General features: G+C 34.3%; 3 protein-coding genes and 1 long non-coding RNA gene across 4 annotated transcripts; 1 reads left to right on the top strand and 3 right to left on the bottom strand.

Annotated features, from left to right (window-relative positions):
- Positions 1-6: 6 nt before the first annotated feature.
- LOC130933324 (uncharacterized) lies at positions 7-4,241 on the bottom strand. Its single transcript, XR_009067675.1, has 3 exons — positions 4,127-4,241; positions 2,732-4,036; positions 7-2,192 (listed from the first exon to the last, which is right to left on the bottom strand). It is a non-coding gene; the product is annotated as an uncharacterized LOC130933324 (long non-coding RNA).
- A 3,131-nt stretch (positions 4,242-7,372) lies between these two features.
- On the top strand, positions 7,373-10,042 carry LOC130936117 (rho GTPase-activating protein 2-like). Its single transcript, XM_057866115.1, has 4 exons — positions 7,373-7,861; positions 8,219-8,339; positions 8,448-8,798; positions 9,085-10,042. The coding sequence occupies exons 1-4, from the start codon at positions 7,551-7,553 to the stop codon at positions 9,712-9,714; spliced, it is 1,413 nt and encodes a 470-aa protein (XP_057722098.1). The 5' UTR covers positions 7,373-7,550; the 3' UTR covers positions 9,715-10,042.
- On the bottom strand, positions 7,750-11,704 carry LOC130936118 (uncharacterized). The gene is made up of 2 exons (XM_057866116.1): positions 10,471-11,704; positions 7,750-7,906 (listed from the first exon to the last, which is right to left on the bottom strand). Exon 1 carries the CDS (start codon positions 11,518-11,520, stop codon positions 11,095-11,097), a length of 426 nt encoding a protein of 141 aa, XP_057722099.1. The 5' UTR covers positions 11,521-11,704; the 3' UTR covers positions 7,750-7,906; positions 10,471-11,094.
- Positions 11,705-21,291: 9,587 nt separating this feature from the next.
- Positions 21,292-21,750, bottom strand: LOC130933680 (uncharacterized mitochondrial protein AtMg01250-like). The gene has a single exon (XM_057863302.1). It carries the CDS (start codon positions 21,748-21,750, stop codon positions 21,292-21,294), a length of 459 nt encoding a protein of 152 aa, XP_057719285.1.
- Between the last annotated feature and the right edge of the window lie 4,513 nt (positions 21,751-26,263).

Here is a 26,263-nt window from a genome sequence, read left to right as displayed (position 1 = left end):
TTTTTGAAAGTTTATTTAAAAGTTTCTTTACAAATTATATTCGTAATTCGTAACTGATTTTCTCATTCAGCTAGCATGGTTGTTATAAAAATCAGTAAACTCCCCTTGAAAGCTTCAACTTCACTTCACTTGCTTCAATCACCGGGTGCCTGCCTTCTCCCAACAATCATTGCTGCTATGTGAGAGTGATGGAGAAAATGATCAAATCTCTCTTCCAATGCTTTTTTGCATGCTGGGTGAGGTAAGCTATATTTTGTTTTTCCATGAAGTAACACAAAACAATATCGTAAATTTCTTCTTTCTCTTTTTCTGAATTATTTTGTACTTGATTGCCAGGAAATCCCAAATACGAAATTCTTATTTCGCCAGTCTTCCAGTCGATATAATTACCGACATCTTTGTTAGACTTCCTATGAAATCTGTTATCATTTGTAGATGTGTTTGTAAGTATTGGAATACATTGATTTCTGATCCAAATTTTGCCAAGTTACTCTTTACTTATACAACTCCTGCTACCATGATCCGACACTGCCATTCAAGAATCTTTCATCTTGTTGAATATGATCGAATTAAATGGAGAAAACAATCCATTCTGTCTCAGTTTGTTTGAGGTCCTGGAACCCAATAATAGTAGCAGCATAAAACTTCATCCTAAATTTGAGATTCCTCTTCCTATTCCCAAATCATTCCAGAGTAAAAGAGTTTATGTTAACGTGCATTCTTGTAATGGTCTTTTTCACATGAGGTGGTCAATAGATAGAGACATTTCATTTGTTTGCAACCCAATAACAGGTGAGTTCATAAGACTTCCAAAACACCCTCCAATCTTGACACCCTGCGAGCAAATATCTTGGCGTTTTGGTTTTCACCCAAAAACAAACCAATACAAGGTAATGAGAATCCATATCTTTAAACATGATCATCGAATAGTTGTTCAAATGCACACAGTTGGAACGTCGACATGGATAAATATTGAGGTAGATTATCCCAAGCATTTGAGATATGTGTCCGAACTTCCTTATTATTTTAATGGGGCACTTCATTGGATTGGTAGAGATGGTGATAGAAATGCCTCAATATGGACTTTCAATTTTGACACCGAGCAGTTTCAATTCTTCTCTAACACGCCCAGGGGTCAAGGTAGAGAAACCATGGCAGATTTCAGGGGTTCTTTTTGCTTCATGTATTTTAATGAGTTGCTTGTATCAATGTGGATGATGGAAAGATATGGAGTTGGAGAATCTTGGACTCCCATTTTCGAGTATTCCATAACCACATCTCAATTACCGAGTTGCATTGCCTACCATGATCGTGAAAATCAAGAATTTTGGATTTTTGGGACTCCTTGGCATGATATCAACGTTCATGGCGAGTTTCAAATGATTCGCCATGTTCCTACTCTTATCCCACTTAAAAATATTATTATCGGAGATAATGTGGAGGTGCATAATATTTACTCATTGGATAATTTAATTGAGTTCTATTGTTTATTACTTGCAAAAAAAATCTTTTATTTTGATTTTTTTATTAATAGTAAATTTGTGCTTAATTATTTAGATTTACATTATAATGCTCACATCTTATTTAGTTCCTTAATTATATATTGTTTCAACTATTCAAGAGTGTTTGCAACACTGTTAAAAAATATAATTTCAGACTGACACCATATTAGAGATCTTAATTACCAAGATCAGAATATACAGCAAAAAGAACATGAATTTTGTTATATCCAAATTGTACAAGTAAATTACTATTGGTGTAACTATATCGATTTATAGTTTTATACACACGAGGACACAGAATTAACTAAGTGACCACGAGGAAAAATTATTAAACATATATTACCTGAGTTTTTATCATATAGTATATTTTTATCGATGCAACTAAGTATCTTTTAACTTAACAATATATTCACCTAAAAAATAGTAAAGTGACTTAATTAAAAAAATAATTAAATAATATTATTAAATTAAAAAGTTGAACAAAAGCTGAATTTTAAATGTAAGTAGTATTTTTCTAAAACTAATAAAATTTAACAATCATTGGAAGATAGAAAGAGAGGGAAAGAGAGAATGGACCTGACTTAAGCAGAGAGAGAGAGAGAGATCAATCCACTACCCCCGATAAAGATCTATGATCATAACACCGCTTTATAGTAAGAAGAGCAGATCCAGCAATTGAGGTTTCTCCTACTACCAAACACAAAACCACAATTCTCTTTTTAAATTACTTAAATAAATAGCAAAAGGTGAGAAAGAAAGAAAAATCTTGAAACATTTGGAACCTTCAATCTCACGGAAAGTTAAGTTGATTAACAATCATGAAAGTTCCAGGCTACTACATGAAAACCCAGAAGGCTGGCATCATACCAAACTAAAAAAGAAAATAAAAATATGGATTGGCAAATGTTATCTATCTATGATGTTACAAAATCTCCAATCTCTCTCTGACCTATATGTATATATATATGAATCCAAACTTTATAAATGACCAGGGATGAGATAAAAAAGATACCACGAAGAGCAGATCTAGGTTTGTCATGTAGGAAATATGGAAATTGAGAAATCAGGCATTATTTAAAAGTGTAGATATGAACCCGATGTTAGGTATACTATAATCAACGCAAAGTGTTTGGAATAGGACTTTAAACAGCCAATCAAACAGAGCAGACAACATACTCAAGCAGCAACAGCATCACTAATATCAACAATTGCGAAAGAAGAAGAGTTACCTGGAGGACTCATTTATGAAATGGTCTAAGAGCTAATGTGCGTGCCTTCCTTTAGAATCAGACTTGCTGCTATAGCCAACCACATGAGATTAGAACAATCCTGCAAAGGGAGGCATTCTGGCAGCAAAGGAGGCAACGAATCAACCAACACAGCGTGAGACTGAGAACAGGCTGGAAACTCTCCAAGCATCGCAGAAAATGGTAACTCAATGCAAGATGCAAGTTTGGACAGTTTTCATATAGAAGCACGCGAAACCCGTCAGATCGTCGACGCAACCAACCGCTCCGAGCTCCGACTAGCAGCGATGATGGCAAAGGGCGAGCATGTGGTTCTGCGGTGGAGAATGACCGAACAAGCAGATCGTTTTGAAGTTGAGGATAGTGGCGGGCCAGAATCGGCCTCTTCAGCGCGGCTACGACAAGGATCCGTGCTCCACGACCGGTTTCGATCCAGCCACGAAACGGGTTGGGGGAGAGGAGGAGCGACTTCGCGGAATGATGAAGATGAGTGGTAGGTCAGATTCAAAGCAAGAAGAACCAGCGCAAGTGGGTTAAGACAATAGTATGTGTCAAGACTATCACGTGGCATTAGTCTCTTTTGACTTTTAGACCTTTTGCAGAAAGGAGGTACAGTAACATAGAGGGTGGCAGTTGATGCGCAGAATGTAGGCAAACTATTCAATGGAGCTTTAAAGAAGAGCTCCATTAGATGGAATTGTCAAAATAATTCAAAATTGACCCATCTCTATTTTTTATATTCACAAATTGACCTCGGTTTGTTTTTTTTTTTTCCTGGTCATGGATATGAGCTCGGAAAACCAACCTACCCCAACCACAACCAGACTAAGATTCATAGGGGTACAAGATCGATGAAAAATTGAAAACTCAAGTGTCATTGCTCATATCACCTAACAAGATTCAAAATTAAAGGTTGAGCAGATTCTTCATCTTTAGTCTCCTAGCTACCTTGGCAAGTGGCTGAGGTAGTCACAGATACCAGGAGGCAGAAGAGTTGCAGGTCCTCGTAGTGGCTGAGCTGCATTGGCTTTCGATTATCGAAGATGGAGACATCAATTTGTGCACAACTGAGGTAGGATGCAGTGCTGTTCCTACCAGTAGAAGTCTCGGGTTTTCGAGCAATTACAGAGGGCAGTGAGGCACCTGGGGCGGCGCTGGCACTTGAGATCCTTTTTTGACCTTCGATGGCAACCATGGAAGAGCTAAGTGCCTAAGGCTAGATTAGACATTTCTGGTTCAAGTTCTTGTGTTTGGGTCAGTTTGGATTGCATCTCGACCCGTTCGACTCTGTCCAAAACAAATAAATAAATGAATAAAGGCTCAGCTTCCACCTTCATAGAGAAAGCTTGGAAGATGAACGAATGCTGGATTTAGCACCTAATTTTCCCTAATCAATCCCCAAAAATCAAATCTGCAGCAACGAATTCCACTCCACAGGCCACAAGAAATTCAGATCTTGGTATGAACAATAGTGAGAAAAACATCATGATAGATCTATAGAAGTAAAAAGAAAAAAAGTTATTGACAAAAAATTGAAAATTTTAAATGTCTTAGGATTAGATTTGCTTAAAGGTAACAAAAATAGACACAAAAATTCTCAACTTAACAGGGTAAGATTCATAAGGAAATAGTGAAGAAAAGAAGAAAAATAAACATGTCATTTGCCTTCCATCGGACAACGGCGTTTCATCCGGGGGTGCGATCAGCAGCAAAATCATGGCAGAATAGCTCCAGCTAGAAATCCCTTCAGCAAATTAATTGAACTTTTCTGACTCCATTCCTTCCACATTTCTAAACTTTATCAATCGCCACAACTTGACAACCTCATGACATTGATGTTTCCGTTTAGTTCATACAACCGGAACTCAAGTTCTGTTTTAAGTTGAGTAAACTCAATGGTTCAATTCCTCGTAAGTTGGAAAAGCTGAAACAACTCACAAGTGTGCTTCTTTGGAAAAATGCACTATCTTGACCAATATCAGCTGAGATGGGTGTTTCTGAATTTGTTGTAGTGTTGAAGTCTATTATGTATGAGGTTGTTAATAAACTTAATATTTTATTTCCAATAAATAAATATAAGATAGTGAAATGGGGCAAATTCATAAATATTTTTGAGAGTTCCATCGAATGGAATTCTCATATAGAGTTCCATCAAATACTTTGCCCAGAATGTACTGCACAAATACAATAGAGTTGGTTAAAAGTGGGATTATAAGTCTTAACGATTTTTGTGTTTTTTTTTTTATTGGTTCACCGTAAGTGCTCCCTTCTTTTGTGGATTCAGACCTAATGGTAGAAAATGCTTGATTTTGGGCATGGATTGAAATTTTTTGTTTTGTGGATTTGTAAAAATTGTTATCTTTTATTTCTGGACTTGTGTTTGTCATAATCTATCATTAATATGTTGTAACGAATTGAGTTTTAACTTTGAATATTAATTTGTTGTGTTGTGTCATTTATAAGTACTCTTATAAAATACATACTTCCACAATAAAGTGGATATATTTTTCTTTTTGTAATATACTTGTGCAAAAATATTTTTTAGAAGAACGAAAAATTATTAAACATATATTACTTGAGTTTTTATCATATAGTATATTTTTATCATTGCAACCAAGTATTTTTTAACTCATTTCTTTAATTAGTCTTTTATTATAATAATTAAAAAAATTAAAACAGACACATCTAATTAAATAAAATTTAAAGTAAATATGATTAACAATATGTTTACTAAAAAATAATAAAGTGACTTAATTAAAAAATAATTAAATAATATTATTAAATTAAAAAGCTGAACAAATGCTGAATTTTAAATGTAAGTAGTATTTTTCTAAAACTAATTGTAGTTTCTTAAGAACAGGAAACATAATTAATTAAAAATTAAAATAATAAAATATTAAATTGAAAGGCTGAATGAAAGATGAGTAGTGGTATCCGTAAACACAAGCAGGGGCTCTTCTTTCTTAAAAGAAAAAGAAAGTAACACCTCTCAAAAAAGTTTGCGAGTAACGTAACGTTTATTAATAGAAAAACTGAAAAAGGTAGTAACGTTTATTAGTGCATCTGGGTTCGCTTCTCATAATACATTTAGAATCTGTAAAACAAGGACCTTATATGAAGGGTATCGCACCAAAGTTGTCTTGTCTTGTCTCCAGTGATTTGATGATCGAAGCAAAGGGATCTTGCCCTCAATAAAAAAATAACTCTTTTTGTCATCTCTTTATTCAACGGTCTTCAACAAATTCGAATTTAACTAAGATATGTTTATAGAATGTGATTGATTGGAAATTGATAATTGTCATTACTCATTACACAACATTATCGAACAAAGTACATTTGCTTAATGATTGTTTGAATGTGTTTATCGGTAATGAGTACGCATACAAAAATTCGTTTAAGCGCTCAATGAATTTTGCATTCAAAGAAAACAAGTTTGTAGATTTGGTACTGAGTTTTGTAAGCCAAGTTCGAGTTCAATGGCCTTAATTTTCACACATTGATGTCATGTGAGCTCACAATAAATAGCAAATACAAACTTCACGTTTTTACAAATAAAACCTTTAATATGCCTACACTCTCCTATTTTATCAGTCTTCTTGTGTTACATTTTCTTACTACAGTAATACTTAATTTAATAAAAAAATATTTTTAATAATTCTACCCAATAAGCTGTAGTTAAATAAAAAATATTCCATCAATACTAAAAATTAGGTACTAAATTAATTACTATCTATTTATCTATATCTATTACATATTGTTTCACATATTCTTTTAATAAAAAAATTAGTTAACATAATAATCAAATACTTTACAATAGAATAATAAAAATTATCATTATAGAATAATCAAACTTTTTTATTGTTGTATAATTAATTTTATTATATAAATATTAAATATGAGGGTGTGAGTTATATAGTCAAACTTTACAATGGATTTCTATTAATTATATAGTTGTAGTTAAATTATCTTGTTAGTAATAATTTTGAGGGTGTGAGTAAGATTTAGGATTTTTATTAATTGATATTGGTTCACTATCAGGCACACAAATGTTTAATAATAATAATAATGTGAGGTTAGTCAAAATGATAAGTATATATGGTTTCAATTAAAGAATTAGTATATCATATCACTATATTATTATTTTTGTTCAGTAATAATTTACACTCATATTTATAAATATTTTACACGTAAAAACATATAATTTATATTTATATTTATCAAAATTTTATATACATAAATCAATATATTTTGTACTTATATTTTTTAAAATTTATATATATAAATTAATAAAATTTATTTATTAAAAATAATTTAATATTTAGATTGACCAAAATTACTAAAAATTTGTCCGAAAGAACCCTTAAATCTTACAAATAACATTCTTTCATAAATTGTATATAATTAAAAATATTTAAAAATAAATGAAAAATCATAAATGAAAACATGATGTTCCAATTAGGCAATTACAGAGTAGATTTAATGGGAGAAAATGTTTGTGGTGTAATGGTGTTGAATGTTGAGTGGCAAAGAGGGGTAATTATGAGACAAAAAGGAGGAGTAAAGAGAGAGAAGACTGTAGATAAAGCAAAATTTGAAACGAGTGGCCGTTGAAGTACAAAAAGAGAGAGAGCGAGCCTTCAAAAGAAGATGAATGCAACAAACACAAAACCCCACATTCACACTCGCACAAACACAAACAAACGAAACAAGTAACAAGCCTCATCCTCAAATTTAAAACCTCTCTTGTCTCCATCTTCATTCCTGCACATTATACACACAGATACAGAGACAAGATAAGAGAATGACAGGGGCAGTGATGGTGAGCAAGGGCGCTGGATGCGGTGGTGGTAGGAGAGCGTCGGAGCAAGACGACGACGAACAGAACCAGCTGTCTCCGGTGGCGGTTCTTTTGGCGGCGCTTAGGAAATCAATGGTGGCTTGCAGTGTAGACAGTCCCAAAGATGTGATATCGAATACCGTTCATCAAATGGAGATTGGATGGCCCACAAACGTTAAGCACGTTAGTCATGTCACCTTCGATCGCTTCAATGGCTTCCTTGGTCTTCCCGTTGAGTTAGAGGTTCATGTTCCCGCTCCTGTTCCCAGTGCTAGGTACTTCGTTTAACATTTTTCGTACAATCCATGCTTTCATTGAAACTAGTCAAGTTTAATGGGGTTGACTTCAGATATGTGATAGAAGAACGTTAGATGGGAGAAAAGTAAAGGAAAGAAAGAAGATTCTCAGATTCATAACTAAAAGTTAGATGGAATGTTTTATGAAAGCTAAAAAATAAATTAGGGTTTACCTTTATTTGCTTGAAAAGCATCCCTAACGGTAACGGAAACATAGGATTGAAAAGTTCTCATGCTTATTTTCACCCCCTTTTAGAATATTTAATTCATGGATACTTTTTTACATTTTGTAATTCTGTTATTCTAATGTGATTTTTCCATCACCAATACTTGCAGTGTTAGTGTTTTTGGTGTCTCAGCTGAATCAATGCAATGTTCTTATGATTCAAAAGGAAACAGTGTCCCCACTATTCTCTTGCTAATGCAGGAGCGACTATACTCACAGGAAGGCCTAAAGGTACATAATTCATGATACTGTAACACTACTTCCTTGTGAGAATCAATATTAGAATATGAGACTAACTAATTGTTGTCCCTTTGTTTTGTTTCTTCGTTGAATTCTCAGGCTGAAGGCATATTTAGGATAAACCCGGAAAACGGTGAAGAGGAGCTATTAAGGGACCAGCTGAACAGAGGCATTGTGCCGGAAGACATTGATGTTCATTGCTTGGCAGGGCTAATTAAAGCTTGGTTCCGAGAACTTCCTTCGGGAGTGCTCGATGGACTTTCCCCTGAGCAAGTTCTTCAGTGCAATACAGAAGAAGATGCTGTTGAGCTTGTGAAGCAGCTAAAGCCAACTGAGTCAGCCTTGCTCAACTGGGCCATTGATCTCATGGCTGATGTTGTTGTAGAAGAGGAGTATAACAAAATGGATGCTAGAAATATTGCTATGGTTTTTGCTCCAAACATGACTCAGGTATGAAGCCTTATTAATTGTTGGCATTTTCTTGTCGTACTTACTTGATATGGTATCCTTATGTTTTGAGGAAATGATATGTAAAATTTTGTAGCAACGGATTAATTGGTCATGTTTACCTTCTTTCAGACAAGAATTTGCAATTTGCAATATTTACTACAGTTAAAATAGTTGTCATTTCTGTATAGCATGCTGTTACAACTTGGTTCTATAGCTTTATTACAATAATGCACAGTACTATACCGTATGGCTTTAATTTGTGTTGTTATTTTGTCTCTTGGAACAGATGTCTGATCCATTAACTGCTCTGATGCATGCGGTCCAAGTGATGAATTTACTAAAGACCCTGATATTGAAGACACTTAGAGAACGCGAAGAAACAGCAACAGACGGTTATTCTCCCATGTCATTTCGCTCATCAGATTGCCAATCTGAGGATGAATATGACAGTCAGCAACTAACAGATACCAGTGGGGAATTGCGGGGAACAAAGCTAGATTATGACGATCATGACGATGATGCTAACTGCAGCCATAGCAGTGAAGGGGAAGAAAGGGAGGTCCAGTCTCTAAGCGAGATAGAGCAATGCTTCTTGAAGTGTTTGGGTGAAAACACAGAAGAAGGATGCTCAGAACAAGAACCTCCTCCTGAAGGGTCTCTGCAAGAAGAATTCTCTAGCCCCAAAAGTTGCTCTGGCTATAACAAGCAATCTGCTGTATCATTAACTGATATCAAACCTGGGAATCCGTGCTCAAGTCCCTCTTATGGAGACGATTCGAGTTCACCACTGACTGCGGAGGGGTCGAATGTCAACACAAGTAGCCCATCAACAGGAAGTACAGACACCAGTCATGTGGAGATAATAGATAAATTTGCAATATCTGAATCGTTGGGGCCACTGTTTTCATCTAGTTAAGAACCTTAGTGTCCTTTTTTAGCAGTGTGTTACTAGTAACTTGTATCAGATTGTCTCAACAAGCAGGGTTTGCTTGTGTAAAATAGTTGATAGATGGAACATGATTTGTTTGTTTGTTGTGGATTTTGTGAGGAGGTTATGTTCAGCTTAGGGCTGAATTTGATCTCTTAGTTCTTCTGTATGTTATAGTACTGAACAATTTCTAGAGGAGGGGGAAAAGAGGGGGGAGGGGGTTGTTATGCATTAGAATTCTTAGGGAACTACCAAGTTTGATTTAACCTGAAAAATGTTGCTGTGTATGATGTGTATTATGTTCAAATTCAATATATTCCAGATTATATCTTTAGTTTAATAACTCCAAATCTCTCCATGTCCTTGAAAGATCTTGAATTTACTCTAACAATACTAACAATTTAATATAACTGTAGTATTACCATATTCTTCTTATTATTATTATTATTATTATTATTATTATTATTATTACTGAATTCTACCTCTGATTATCTGAAAACAGAAATTCAACTAATTTTAATTCAATCTGATTGAAATCCAATAATAAAGGTTAGAATTTTCTGATAAAATATCTTTTCCTTTGACAAATTCACAATTAAGTGTATGGTAATATGTGAGTTGAAAAGTGATTAATTTTAATTATATAAACATCACATCTTATATTCAAAATTTTAATTATATAAACATCACATCTTATATTCAAAGTTTCAACTATACAAGTAGTATACATGTCCAGAAACTCACCAAGAACTGAGGATTTTTAATGAGTGGGACCAAATGAAACCTAGACTTTCCAGCTATTATGGCTGCTGGGCCATATGTCTTCCCTGGCTAACTTTCCCAACACCCAACTTTCCTAAATCTCATAGCCATGGAAAAACGTGATCATCTGAATTTCAACACATCTCAAACAGATGTTATTATTACAACTATAGTTACATACATAGCTTGAGGAATAACCATGTCACATCTTCCCTTCAAAATCAACAAACATGTCAAACATACTTGACATAATTGAATTCAAGAAAGGAAGTGCTAACTATATGAAATCATTCAATCAAATAGTGTTATAAAGAAAAGAAGAGAGAATGATGATGCATTCTACTACACTCAATTATAGGACTAAGTGCAGAACTTATTGAATCTTTGAATGAGTGAAAATCATAAACTTTTTTGTGTAGTGTGTACAATTCTGTTTAAGTATGCATACAATTAAAGTGGACCCCCCAAACCCAATATTTTCAAGAATAAAGTTAAAAAAAGAATAAATGTTTCTGGTGAAGCAAATCCTCAATTGGGATACTGAGAAACCAGAAAAGAAGCAGTGATCTTTAGAAAAAGAAATGCTCACTCACAAACACAAATTGATCAAGAAGCTAAGCAAGCTTCCCAGAACTGCCTGCTCTTCTCCACCTCATCTACTGGCTCAAGACATGAATCATCAGAGACACATGACTTATAATGTTCTTGTATCATCCCAAAATCTTCATCACAACATGAATTTCCACAAAAGTCACCTTTTTTCTTCACCCCATCTTGATCATCATCAGTAGAAGAAGCAGCATTCAAACACCCTTTTAGCTTCTCAGAAGGGTTCTCAAATTCATCATCATAGCTGCAAGATTGAGCATCATCAACATCTGCAATATTGTGAATTCCATATTCATAAGCATGTTGTTGTTCAACCATGTTGGGATTGATGAAATCAGCCTCAGAGTCACCACTGGCCTCAAGAAACATGTAGCCATCAGAAACATTATTAATATTATTATGACAAGTGCCCTTCAAATCCATTGCAAAGGTTTGAGTCAGATACCTTGGAATCTGCTAAAGCAAACTTGGGCTGTGCCTTTCTTTCATTCATTCATTCAAAGCCTTTTTGGCCATTCTTAAGGTTCAGATTATGGGACTAGTAATCAGTGGTCACTATTAAAATGGAGAAGAAAAGAAGGGAATGGCCTCAAAGTTGGTCACTGTCTTCTAGAGGGGTGTGTGTATATGTAGCAACCAACATATTATACAAATGTGTTCATATATACTCTTCTAGAAGAAACCGTACACCATGACATAACTTTAATAACTTTATCATTTTTTTAATAATTAATATTTTAATATTCAATGTCTTTGATATATTAATTCAACACTAATAATTCAAAATTAGGTTGTACTTTTTTTAATTCATATAAAAATACATATAATTACCCATCAAATTAGGCCTCACATTACATCATACTTGTGTTTTCACAAAATACAAGATTAGTTATTAGATTACTTAAATTATGACAGATATATTTCTTTTGGTAATTTTTTTAGCAGATTACATAAAATTTAATATCAGAAATTTATCTATATTATCCAAATCTTTTTTAACACCCAATTACTGCTGATGACTTGACAGCCATATCTTTGTCATTTGGATGGAAATGATCATAAAATAAAAGTCTTTTTATTTTTATTTTTTTTCCTTCTTTCTTTTTCGTCGGTACAAACACGGTACAATACAATATATATCTTAATCTGCTATGATTGAATTTAAATCTATTTGCTTCCATGTGTCAAAGTTGATGGTTCTCAAATATCAAGTCAAGTTAGATGGAGCATGACTCTTACCAAACCACTTACGTTTTTTTTTTCTTTCATATTTTATATTTTGTTTTTTTTTTGTTTTTTTGTTTTTACTTTTCAACGTAGGAGCTGCCGAAGAAGCACGAGAGTTTTGAAGGTAGCCCGTCTTTCAAGTGAACTAATTAAATCTTAAATAATCTGTCTAAGACTTATTCAATAGTGCTCTCATGTGCTATATTTATTATTTATATTTTTTTATGATGATTATATATTTATTTATATGTCTTTATAATTAAGAGCCTTTTTAAAAAAATTATATTATTTTCCTAAAAATGAATATCGATATTCTTTTTTAAAGTACAACTCATAATTGCAATGAATAAACTTTGGTTAGCCATTTAATATATAATAATTTGAGAATAAAGACATAATGAGGCTCGTGATTAGCTAATAAAAGAATCACTCATATCAGAAAGGACCATATATAGATAGTTATTAGGCTTAGATAGAAATTTTAAAACATTTTCCAATACTAATTTTTTTATTAAGTGAATTTCTAAGTTGGAACTTTGGCTAATATTAGTGTCATGATATAGGGAATTCCGTGTAGGACAATAGGCATGTAAAATGCATATATTATGGGTTGCTATAGCCTGCAAGAAAACATATAAGGGCAGCCACTTTAAAAGAAGAAGAAACTGCTCAAATTTGGCCTATACTATGGAAGAGAATGTTTCAAAGAGTTGAAAAAAAGGGGGGAAAAATTGGGACTAATAAAACTATCACGAGAAAGACAATGGCAGCGGCTACCATTTACCCAAGTAATCCACATACAACTACAAGCATAAGAGACGCGACCATGTGATTCACGGTAAATAGTTAGACTTGAAAAATTAATGGCAAGTGTGAAGTGGCTCTTGAAAGGATCAAACTTGCGCGGATATGTTTTACCAAAAGGCATTAGCAGGATATTTATGAAATATAATTACTTTGATTTAATTAAGTGTATATCATAGTATCTCTGCCAATATTTTTTTTCTTTTGGTTTATAACAACAGATAAAATTTGTGTCAACGAGTATACTCACTTAAAGATTGTGGATTCACTCTTAAATTTTGAAAAAAAAAAACAGATAAAATTTGTTAATTTTATTTTGATTCTTTATCCACCTCCCACGCCTAGAAGTTGGTCCTTTTGTTTGCCTTAACAAGGAAGGAAAAATAATCATATTCCGCTGTGCTCAGAAAATAATAATAATAATAATAATAATAATAATAATAATAATAATAATAATAATAATAATAATAATAATAATAATAACCGTAGATCATTAAGTTTGAAACATGGGATGTACCCATTAAATACCATGATCAAAGAAATGAAATAATCAAACAAAATGGGACCACTTTTGGTGGGTGGCCACTCTATTCTCAGAAAGAAAATAGAAAAGAAAAACAAAACTATATAATAAGAATAAAAACAAAAGTTTTTAATAAATTTTAGATTAAAAACTTTGTTTTGCAATGAATTTTTATTCTCGACAAGTCTTAAAAACTTTCGAAAAATAGATTGATCTCTCGATTATTTTAAAGAGAAATTAATTTATCTTATAATATTTTTTTAAGATATTATAATAAAATTTTTTAAAAATTTATTATTTCATACATATTTTAAAACTTTGATGAAAACAAGAGTAATTAATTTGTCTAACGAAAATAATATTAAAATTTTATTAAAAATAAAATATTCAATTTTAAATTTATTCGGTATCAATTTAAATATTTACTCATATAATAATAGGTGAATGCTATGGTGCTTATAATGTGGTGCTTATTTACTAAAAAAGGTTAAAATTTATTATTTTATTTAAAAAATATAAAAATAAATAATTTTTAAAAAATCAAAACTTATTACAAAATGTAAGTTAGACAACATTTAGGCAAAAATTCATAGGCACCATAGAATTGGCCATAATAATAAGCAAGATTGACTTTTGTGGTGGGCACATGGTAGGAAACACATATCTATCTGTTATGATGCTTGTGGGCAATTGTTATTGCCATCAGCTTAACCCAAGATCCCAAAAACAAGTTGCTGACAATCATGATTAATGGTTTCCAAGGATGATTACTTATAATTATTGATTGTATTCTATAGCAGCCAAGAAATTACTAGCTTAAACATCAATTTTGGTATATATAAATTGATTTGTATGTACACTAAAAACATTATAAAATTTCTTGGTGGGTGGGATGGCCTGATAGTTTTTTCCCCGTATTTAGTAAGGCATGCATATATAATACAGAAAACAGAAAATATCCGTTCCAAAAAAAAAAATTGATATTTTATTTCTAAATAAATTTTAATTTTTAAAAAGCTTTTGAGAATTATTTTTATTAAACAGATTAATTTTTTTGTCAGTTTAAAAGATAATTAATTTATTTGATAATAATATTTTTTAGTGACTTAATTGTCTTATAATAACATTTGTTAAAAACTTATTTGTATCATAAATATATTAAAAATTTGATTAAAAACGATAAAGAGACTAATTTATTTGACAAAGAGTAATTCTCAAATATTTTACTCACAATAAAAAAATTGTTAAGAAGTAAAGTCATTACAGATTAAATTAATTGTTAAGAAGTAAAGTCATTACAGATTAAATTAAGTCTTTATTCTATATAATATATATTGGTCTAGTCCATGAGAATTATAAATTGGACGAAATATTTTTATATAGGATAGGAGAAATGGTCAATTTTGATTTAATCAACTAATTAATTAGCTGAATAAGTCAATAAGGTCATAGTTTCGAATTGCTGGGTGGAGAAAAGAAAAACTGAAAACCAATGCCGAAACTTTTACCAAATAGAGTCCAATTTTTTCCTCTTGTTTTTGGGTAATTAAAAGTGAATTCAAGTTTTAGGATCATCATCGCGTCATTATCAATGGCAATAAAATTTCGATTTAAGACTTAACATAAAATTATTCAAATCTATAATCACTACACTAGCGATTGACTTTGAGTACAAGAATATTCAGATGGGATATTTTTGAAATATAATTAATTTAATAACTAGGACTTCATATTTTTGGGTAAAGCATTTTGTATTCCAGCATTAGTTGATGCTTTTCGATTCACGGGGCTGTCTTTTATTATTGTTGTGGATAGAGCATACTTCTTAATGAAATGGAAAAATAAAATAAAATATGTATTATGATAGAGGGGAAAAAAGTGTCTATTCTCTTGTTAAAAAGTTTTGGTTTGTAAATGCCATAAGAGGGAAGTGATGGAGGATGCTGACAATGGAAAAGAGTATTATTAGCATTTAGAGTTTAGACGGAGTCTAATTGTCCACACATGATTTAGTCAAATAGGGATTATATAGTCTTTGTCAGTATTTCGTTTGCGTTCCTTATTGACTTTGATGGATATGTTAACTTTCAGATTGTGAATTTGTGTTTTAGGCTTCGGTCGTGACGTTTATTGGAAAAAATAAAGAGAAATCTTTGAATAAAAAAGTAAATGAAATGGACTAGTTATAGTTTCTTCACAATTCGCCCCCGCGCCTGAATAAAAACTAGTCGACAAATATTGAGTTAAGTTCTAAAATAATCTTTAAAATTGGTGTGGATATGTCAAAATTATTTTTTAGATTTTAATTGCATAAATTATAGTCACCAAAAAAAAAAATTGCATAAGTTATGTTTTTAAAATTGATAAAAGTATATTATGTTAGTTCCTTACTCATTTTTTATTAACAGTGTGATGATATAATTTGATGACGTAGATTAACAATTAGTGATACATGTCACTTCATATTTTAAGATTTTAGTTTTAATTATATAATTTTTTATAATAATTTAATATTAATAAATTTTGTAATATGTAAGTATGTTATTATAAAAAAATTATATGATTGATTAGACACATTTTTTTTTCTAAAAACACTTATTTTTTACAATAAATCAAAAATAAAAATATACTTTTTTTATTTTTTCGATTCTTATGAAATACATGTTTCTAGTTGTGTGTAAATGGGTTAGACCTAGACGAAAGATGTTGAAGATGATAGTGAAAATATTTGAAGTTCACATCAGTTTTAAGACGGTAGTTAGGAATACTACAAAAAAATCTTTTATAAAAGTATTTGTATTTAAATAATATTTATAAAATAGAATTAAAATTAATGCATTTAAAGATATTGAAAATTTTAAATTTATAAAAAAAAAATTAGTGAAAAACTAGTTTGGTACACGACATTTAATTTCAGGGACTAAAATGAGTCACTTAATACAAATTTATAAACCAATTTGATACATCTATAATGAGACGAATACTATTGCGACAAGTGGCCCAAATGGACATGTGGCACAATTGTCTAAGTTAGCAGGTCACACGTCACTAGTCATTACATGTGATCAAGTCATTGAATAATACAGATAGATTAAAGACAAATATAGTATACTTTTATCAATTTCAAAAATATAATTAGTATAATTAGAATCTTATAGAAAATTTTAGTACATGATGTTAATTTAAGAAATTATTTTGAGACTTAAGAAAAAATAGTTAATAGAAGTGTTAGGGGGTCAGCAATTTTTGTATTTTGTAATCATTAATTGGCCATCAATCATGTTTTTAATGGTGTGAGATTATATTAATTGGCCATCCAATGGTGAGAGATCACTCATTTTTTTATAGTTAAATACTGATCACAAAACACAAAAATTGATGGTCCCTAGACTTTTTCAATAGTTAAATATTAATATGAATGGTAATTTGAGTAGATGTAATCTAATTAAGCATGCTTTAAAAGAAGTGAATTTTTCAATTATTGACTTGGTTTTAAATAGATAGAGAAAATACCAAATAAAAATTGTTTAAATATGAGACCGATATGAGTAGTAATTGTCTTATTCCCAACTTACACAAATAAATGTGACATCAATTATCAAATTTGATGAGTTTAAACTTTTTAAGATGATTTATAAAATTTATAATGAAACAACTTTAACTATATTCAGAACTTACAATATTTTTTAGTATTTTATATTTTATTTTTATAGACAATAAATTATATTTTAAATGAAAGAGATGTCATAAAAAAAAAGGACAAAAATATCATATTCTAAACAGAATAAAAGAACAAGTAAGGAAGTATAAAATACCCCTAAGCATAAATGGAGCAGATGTGAATATTAGCGAGAAATTGATGATCATACTAAAAAATTATAAAGTAAACAATCTATTATACTCTTAAACGTACTATAGTTTATTAATGATTTTTTTCGATAATTCTAAATATTGTTTTATTCCATTTTTTATTATATTGATCATAATATAAAAATATTAATTTTTTTTCGTTAAACTTATAAATTATAACTTTGTTTCGTCATTTTTCTTTCAATATACAAAAAACATCTATAGAATAATACGACTCTTTCAAATTCTTTATGGTTCAATTATATTCCATTATATCACTCTCTATTACTTTTTCTAATAAAGCCTAAAGCTGCTTGTGCCGCATCCATTACGAATCCTACTTAAAAAATCCGGCATCCACTTTCCCGCTGCCCACTTTCCAGGAAAGTTACTGATGTGGCTGTAATAATCCGAACAAAAATACAATCAACCATCTATATGTTATGCCTTGTCACAGTATTATTTTAGGTGTTTGCTACGGTACGATGATAAATTTATACGTATCGATACGTTTAAAATATGGACAAATAATAATAATTCACGTGAAATTTATTTTTCACATCAATATTTAATTTTTGTTTTTTTAAATATATATTATATCACCACTTTTATTAATTCACTCCTATAATTAAATAAAATAAAAAAATATTTTTTATTTAATTTTATAAAAAGTCATAAACATCTTTCTTTTATTTGATTAGACAAAAATATCCTTTTAAATTAACAAAATTTTAGAATTCAATTAATCTTAATTTTATAGTTTCAAATGATTTAAATAACAAAACAAAAATATATTTAAAAAACAAAAAATCAAAATTTCTTCATCTTCTCCAATTTCTCTAATCATTCGTGTCCCTCTCTAAACAAAACATATCAATGAAACAAAAAATCAATCCTTTTTCATCTTCTCCAATTATCCCTCTAAAACAAAAAAGTGAAAATCCCGAATCAAAACCCTAGATTCTTCGCTACTGCCGTCCCAATTGCTTCATCTGCGTCGTCCAACCATTTCAGCACACGACCTTCAATTTTTTTCAAATCCCTTCTTTCGTTCTGAACACGATGCTTAGTTTCATCTCTTTTACCTTCAAGATCAATAACACAGTCACTCAACTCCTTAAAATTGGCTTTGTAGAATATTACATAACTGAATTGCCTTCCAATGGCACCCACAGTATAGTCTGCCACTTTTCCGGCAAGAGAAATTAGAATTTCCGGTGACTGTTTTGATTCAAGAGCTAAAACTACAAACAAAAGTCGAAAAATTTTGAATGAGAAAAAGAGTTCAAAACATATTTGATTTGTGACTTTTATTGCTTTGTTTCAGAGGGGTAATTGGAGAAGATAAAGAACGATCGATTTTTTGTTTTTTTGATATGTTTTGCTTAGAGGGGACACCAATGATTAGAGAAATTAGAGAAGATGGAGAAATTTTGATTTTTTATTTTTTTAATATGTTTTTATTTTGTTGTTTAAATTATTTGAAATTATAAAATTAGGATTAATTGAATTCTAAAATTTCGTTAATTTAAAAGGATATTTTTGTCTAATCAAATAAAAGAAGAATGTTTAAGACATTTTATAAAATTAAATAAAAAATATTTTTTTATTTTTATTTAATTAAATGGGTGTATTAGTAAAAGTGGTGATATAATATATATTTAAAAAAATAAAAATTAAATGTTGATGTGGAAAATAAATTCCACGTGGCTTGTTATTATTTATCTATATTTTAAACGTATCGGTACGTATGAATTTATCATCGTATCGTAGCAAACATCATTATTTTATATTAATTGCTATATCTGTGTATAGGGCCATTTTTTACGTGCCACATAATTTCCATGGTGCTGCTGACAATTGGCCAAAAGGCTAAACAATAGATAGCAGCTGGTGCAAACAATATTCGCCTCACTACCTCAACCTGTGAGAAACAAGAAAAGTAAACGAAAATAGAGAAAAAAAGAAAAACGTTATTGTTGTCGCAGGACGCAGAGAGCCAAAGGAAAAGAGTCCTCTTATCCTGGATGAAACTACAGAAGATAATACAATCAATAGCCATTCTTAGGAGAAAAATCAATAAATTAATAATCAATGTCTAAATGAAATTTCATGTTACAGAAATTACAAATTGTATAAACATAAGATGGGTCATGAATTACAACGTGAATTATACAAATTTCCATTGTTAAACTTCATCGGTAAGGCTTACGCTGCTTGTTGTCCCTCTTAAGCTGGACCTTTAATTTCTTACCTCCTAATTGGCACCCATTCATCATACTAATAATTTTAACTATAAAAGATATAAACTTTTTTTTTGAAGGAAAAACTCAACACAATAAAGTGGAGCAAAGGAAGTAATCAAGACTAACTACGCAACATAAATCAATCCCTAGTCATCTTCGGCATAGCCATTAACAACTAATGAGGTCACCACCGCTCCAGTCATCGAAAAACAAAAAGGACCTGTTTATGATCTCCACCACACTTGAACCTTGATTACTGAATATTCTAGCATTCCGTTCTAGCTAAATTGTCCAGATAACAGCAAAGAACCCAATCAACCACCACTTCCTCTCATCCTTTCTTGCTGAGACATTCGTCCAACTTTCGAAATGTTGCTGTAGAGTATCCGACATGGTCCATATCCTCCCAAGAGCGAACAGCCAAGCACACCACACTTGCCAAGTAACCTCACAACCAACAAACAAATGAAAAACAGACTCCACTGACTTACAACATAATACGCATAAGTTATCATTTTGGTTAACTACACCTAATTTACACAGTCGTTCCTTAGTAGTCACTCTTCCCACTAACACAAACCAAGAAAATAACTCAATCCTTGGTGGAACAAGACCCTTCCAAATGGCACTAGTAAAACTGTAGCTTGTAATTTCCTATGGAAGAACTGCTTCCTGCAACACCTGCACAAACAAGTTAGTTGAATAAATACCAGATTTATCATATTTCCAAACTACACTGTCCTCTCTCTCAGTTGTAAGCTTAACTGACTGTAGCATCTCATGAAGCTGGTTGACTAATTCCAACTCCCATTGAAATAACTCTCTCCTCCATTGGAAACTCCATATCCACTCTAACCCATCCTAAAACTCACAATCCCCTATAACAGAACCTTTAAGGTTTGAGACCGAGAAAAGTCTTGGAAATAACACTTTCAAAGCACCATTAGGTAACCAAATATCCTCCCAGAATCGAATCGTTCTGCCATCCCCCACATTCATAGCCAATTCTCTGATCACCTTATCTCTAGCTCGTGGCTCACTAATTTGAAGCTGACAAATATCCTTCTAAGGGCCCCCTCTTGTAGGAATAGGCTGACCACAGAGCATCTCAGATGGATTCATATTATTACAAGAGCACACTACTTTCTTCCATAACGGGCAATCTTCTTTCGAAAACCTCAACCACCATTTAAATAGCATAGTTGTATTCCGAATCACTGCATCTCCAACTCCCAAACCACCTGCCTTTTTTGGAGCCATCACTATGTCCCATTTCACTAGTGGCATCCCGTTCCTCCCATTCTCTTTACTCCATAAAAATCGTCATTGGAGGGAGATCAACTTCTCTGCTACTCCCTTTGGCATCTTGTATAAGCTGAGATAGTAAATAGGGAGGCTATTCAGAACAAATTTAATAAGAACCAGCTTACCCGCTTTGCTCAGCATCTTAGCTTTCCACAGACTTAGCTTGTCTTCCACCTTATCAATAACTGGTTTTCAAGTCTTAACAAGCCTCGGGTTTGCACCTAGAGAAATCCCAAGGTATCAGACTGATAAAGACGTTTCCTCACAACCTAGCAAACAACACATCTTGTGTGCCCACTGCTTATCACCATTAACCGGAATAAAGTTGGACTTCTCAAAGTTGATACTCAATCCAGAAATCAACTCAAAACAGCGCAACAACCTTTTGTAGTTCCTGATGGTCTCTTCCTCAGTAGGACAGAATATGATAGTATCATCTGCAAACTGCAATTGCGACAGCGCAATATCATCCTGACCAACCAATTGCGGAGAGATGCGACCATTCCTCACCGCCTCCCCAATCATCCTATGAAGAACATCAACAACTAGCACAAATAGAAAATGAGATAATGGATCTCCTTGTCGTAGACCCCTTTCCATTTTGAAGGGTTTAGAGGGTGACCCATTTATAAGAATCGACATCGACGCCAAGCAAACACACTCCTGAATCCATCCCCTCCACTTAAGGCCGAAGCCCATCTTTTGCAAAATAATATCCACGAACCGCCATTTGACCCTATCATACGCCTTTTGAAAATCCAGTTTGATTATCGCTGCACTCTTTTTTCTAGACTTCAACCACTGCACGGTTTCGCAGGCAATCAACGCCCCATCATGTATTTTCCTCCCCTTCACAAAAGCACTCTATGTCTCTCCTACTAAACCTGGCATAACCTTCCTCATCCTCCGAACCAACACCTTTGATATGACCTTATACACACAGCCCACCATACTAATCGATCGAAGGTCTTTTATTTCCACAGCTCCAACAAATTTCGGCGCCAACGCCACCCAAGTGACATTCGATTCTCTAGGTATCCTGGACGACTGGAAAAAATCCATGACTGCTTCAGTGAACTCCCTTCCAACTTCTTCCCAACACTTCTTGATGAAATTCATATTATACCCGTCACTTCCTGGAGCTTTTGTTGATTTGCAATCCCAAACTGCATCCTTTATTTCTTCAATAGTTGGCATGACCTCCAATTCTGTTGCCTCTTCCTCATTTATCTGTTTTACCAGTCCATCCCGAAAGCCTATAGTAGGTGAAGCTTCCTGATGATACAGGTCTTTATAGAAATCTCTTATAGCCACCTTAATCCTGGCTTGATTCCTCACTAGTCTTCCATGAATCATCAAAGCTTCAATGCGATTGTTCCTCCGGCGAGCTGAAGCTACATTGTGAAAGTATCTAGTATTTTTGTTCATCTCCTTAGCATGCCTGGATCTTGACAGCTGCTTCCAGTGAACCTCCTTTCTAATATACCATCTCTTACAAGAGCTAACCATAGCCTTTCTTCTCGCTTCCATGGTTCCATCATACACTCTATTGCTAACCATGTCGTCCACTTTCTTAATTTCCTCCTCAAACCTTTGAATCCTCATGTCCATATTTCCAAAGTTCTCTCTATGCCATCTACCCAGTGGAATTGTCATAGCCTTCAACTTGTCCAGGAACTGCACCTTGCCTAAGCACCTCCATTCCTCCTTCACCATCCTTAAGAATCCTTCATGAGTGAACCATGAATCCAGACTACAAAAAGGTCGCGGCCCCCCTCCCTACCTTGTGACATCCATAACCATTGTGGACAATGATCTGACATTCCTCTTAGTCCTCCTCGCAGCCTAGTTTCAGGAAACACCTCTAGCCACTCCAAACTAACCAGGATTTGATCTATGCGACTACAAGATTGGCCCCTAAACCATGTGAACCTACGATCAGTTAATGCTAAATCCACGAGCTCCATATCCTGAATCCATGATTTAAACTCTGCAACAGACACCGGCAAAGAAGTAGCTCCTTGTCTCTCCTCCACTTGAACGATCTCATTAAAGTCCCCCATAAAACAGAACGGCACTTGACATAACCCAGATAAGAAGCTCAACTCTTCCCACACAACAAGCTTCTCGTCCCTCGCATGCGCACCATACACTAAACAGAAAGCACAATAGAAATTATTTTTTAACAACTCTCCATCGACACACAACCATCTATCTCCTTTATAACAGTTACTTTTCTTGAAAATCATTTCATCCCACATCAACAACTAACAGCCCGCCTGAAGCACCTTCCGCACTCACAAACTCCCATCCTACCCCATCATTCCCCCACAGTTGCACAATATCAAATTTGTTCATAACCTCTTTTTTAGTCTCTATCAAGCCTAGCATATGTAGTTTAAAATTTCTCCGAAAGTGTTTCACCATACTTAATTTGCCAATTCCCGCCAACCCCCTAACATTCCAAGAACTAAAAATCATTTTAAAACAGTTGTACACACCTTTCTTCGGTTTTTTGGACGACTTCTTCTAGCATTCTCCTTCTGTTTGGCTTGCTTTTTCTTTAGCGCTATTGCCTCATTCTGTGCCTGGAGTATTGCCATAATGTCTTCTTCCCCATTGTATTGCAACGTTCCAGATTCGACTGCCAAATCCCAAGCCTTCCTATTTTCTTGCATTTTATTTTCCCTTGTATTTTCAGACGCTTCCGACTCCAATTCACTTTCAGAATCAACTGCTCCCTCCCTCAGGTCCTCTGTCGCCCCCTAGCACTAGCATTCACTATCTCCGACGCAGCCAACCCTCCTTGTAGCTCAACTGCGCCTGGGCCTTCGTCTGTTTTAGCCTTTGAAGAACATGTAACGCATTGACCACAACCTGCGCAGCTTACTTTCGCCAAAGCCTCAGCTTTCTCAGGTTTGCACTGTTCTATGTCATCAATCCCTTTATAATGAATCCCTTTTACAACCCCATTCCCCCTTGTGCCTTACATCAGCCTCTCCATTCCCCATCAACCCATCTTGAGTTTGCCCTCCCAGCCTACCCGCATCCACATCATCACCAAACCGCTGTGATCCTAATGCAATCAAACCGCCAGACTCATTCCCGCCGCACCCGTCACCTCCGTTCAGTCCTCTTCCCGCAGCAACCCGCCCAGATCCCATACCAGATAATCATCCATTGTTACCAACGACACCCGTCCTTGACCACAATCCGCTACATCCGCCGGCATTGAGACCTGCCTCCCCACGCCAGCAAATTCAATGCACGATCGACCCCCCGCGGCGTTTGGCTCCGAGTTACCCACGAGCCTACAGCCAAACCCAGGATATGGATCGTCCGAACTGGAGCTTTTGTGATCTGTCCGGCGCCTTCGCTCAACCACCAGGTCGGCGCCGCTTTGGGGTCTCTTGCCATCGACGCCCCTCCTCTTCCCATTTGCCCAGTCCTCCTTACTACCCGGATGAAGGCTTCGACCCACCTTATTCCCAACCCGGTCCGTCCCAGGTCCACCACCAAGTCCACCTTGTGGGCCTCTAGAGTTTAAGCCCAATTGATCCTCCTTTGATTTGGTTAGCTTATGTTGGGCCCCAACACTCGTAGCTAAAGGAATAAGCCCACTAGCACCCAAACTTCCACTAAGATTGCTACTGATCTCAACCCCAGCAACCACCGAATCTCTATTATAGTCCCATGATACAGTTCTACCTGAATCATCTTCCACACTTCTCGTTGGAGAACCCGCACTAGTAGCATATGTCATACGGAAGTTAACCTCCTTAAAAGCTGTTATTGCCGTTGTAGAATTTAAAAGTTTGTTATGCCATTCATTCAAATCTTCAAGGTGAATTACGACTCTACCCCCATGTTGTTCTCCCTCCCTACCCGTCAGCAACATCAACTCCGCTGCCGCATCCCATCCCACTGGCCGCGTGTGACTACGCTTACCTCCACCATTACTTATAACATTCTCAGAATCATACGCTCTTTCTACCAGGGGTTCACAATTACCTTCTGAACCATCATTGATGACACGAGCCGTTGAGACACCAGCATCACTTACCGCCTTCTTGACCACCACATCAAACACATTTGTGCCTAAAAAAAGATGAATCTTCTCATGAATGCTATCAAACCTGCATGTCTCAATCAGCACATGCCCCTTGCTAAAGGACAAGCATGATATCGTCGCATCATCACAACGCACTATCTCCCCCCCACTGTTCACCAATCATACCGAACGTAGCTTCTGACCAAACGTGAAGTGGAACCCCGAAGCACTCAAGCCAAACTCTCCTCTTAGCACAACGTTCATGCTCCTCCCACTGTCTGACTCGACAAAAAACCTTCAAGAAGCTATCCATGCTGAGAGCGAGCGCCTCTTCAATACTGCGAGGACTATCAAAGATTAATAAAGCTTTGTAAGCCCCCATCTCACAAATCTTGACTACGTGTGGCCATTCCGTTCGAGCCGTTGCCTTCAACACGCAGAAGTTAGTTTTTGTTGTACTCCCAACAACACTCCTCCGTAGCCAGTCCAAATTAGTGTTAGTCACATAGACTTGAATCCCCTTGGCCACCGAGGCCGCCCTATCATTAATCCTACAAGCTCCGTCGGGATCCGTCGATCCGGCCACATGATCCTTACCCTGACTAATAATTACCCCATGATCATCCACCCCTTCATCTGCCTGCCTCCTTCCAGCCAAAGGAACCGCATTGTGAATATGAACTTTCCCCAAATCAGCCGTCACAGTCGCTGTGCTCCTCCTTGCATCTTCAACGGCCGACATCTTCGTCCCCTTAGGGTTAACCCTCCTGTACTTAGCCTCTCCCACAAAAATATCGTTCCCTCTTAAGCGCATGCGATTCATCTCTGAAATGGCTTTCAATGCTCCTCCCTTCGTAGTATACCTTATGAATGCAAAAAGATACACTACACTTTTCCTCATATTCCTGGAGAGGTAGATGTCATTGATCCTCCCTGTCTAAGAAAACAAACGAAACAATTCTTGCTTCGAGATATCCTTCGATAAGCTATCAACAAAAACAGTGAAAGATTCCTTTTCCAATCTAAGAAACTCTTTTCGGTTCTAAACCCTTGGGTCCTTGCCTTGGTGTTGCAGATTCCTAGGCCTACCCTTCCCGATGTTTTCCCACCCTCCGCTCTCTCCCCCTCTTTCTCTCATATTATAAATTCTAAGATTATAAA

The sequence above is a fragment of the Arachis stenosperma genome, chromosome 6, assembly GCF_014773155.1.
Source record: "Arachis stenosperma cultivar V10309 chromosome 6, arast.V10309.gnm1.PFL2, whole genome shotgun sequence".
Lineage (NCBI taxonomy): Eukaryota > Viridiplantae > Streptophyta > Magnoliopsida > Fabales > Fabaceae > Arachis > Arachis stenosperma.
Note: the sequence above shows the minus strand (reverse complement) of the source record. Positions and strands in the feature narration are given on the sequence as shown.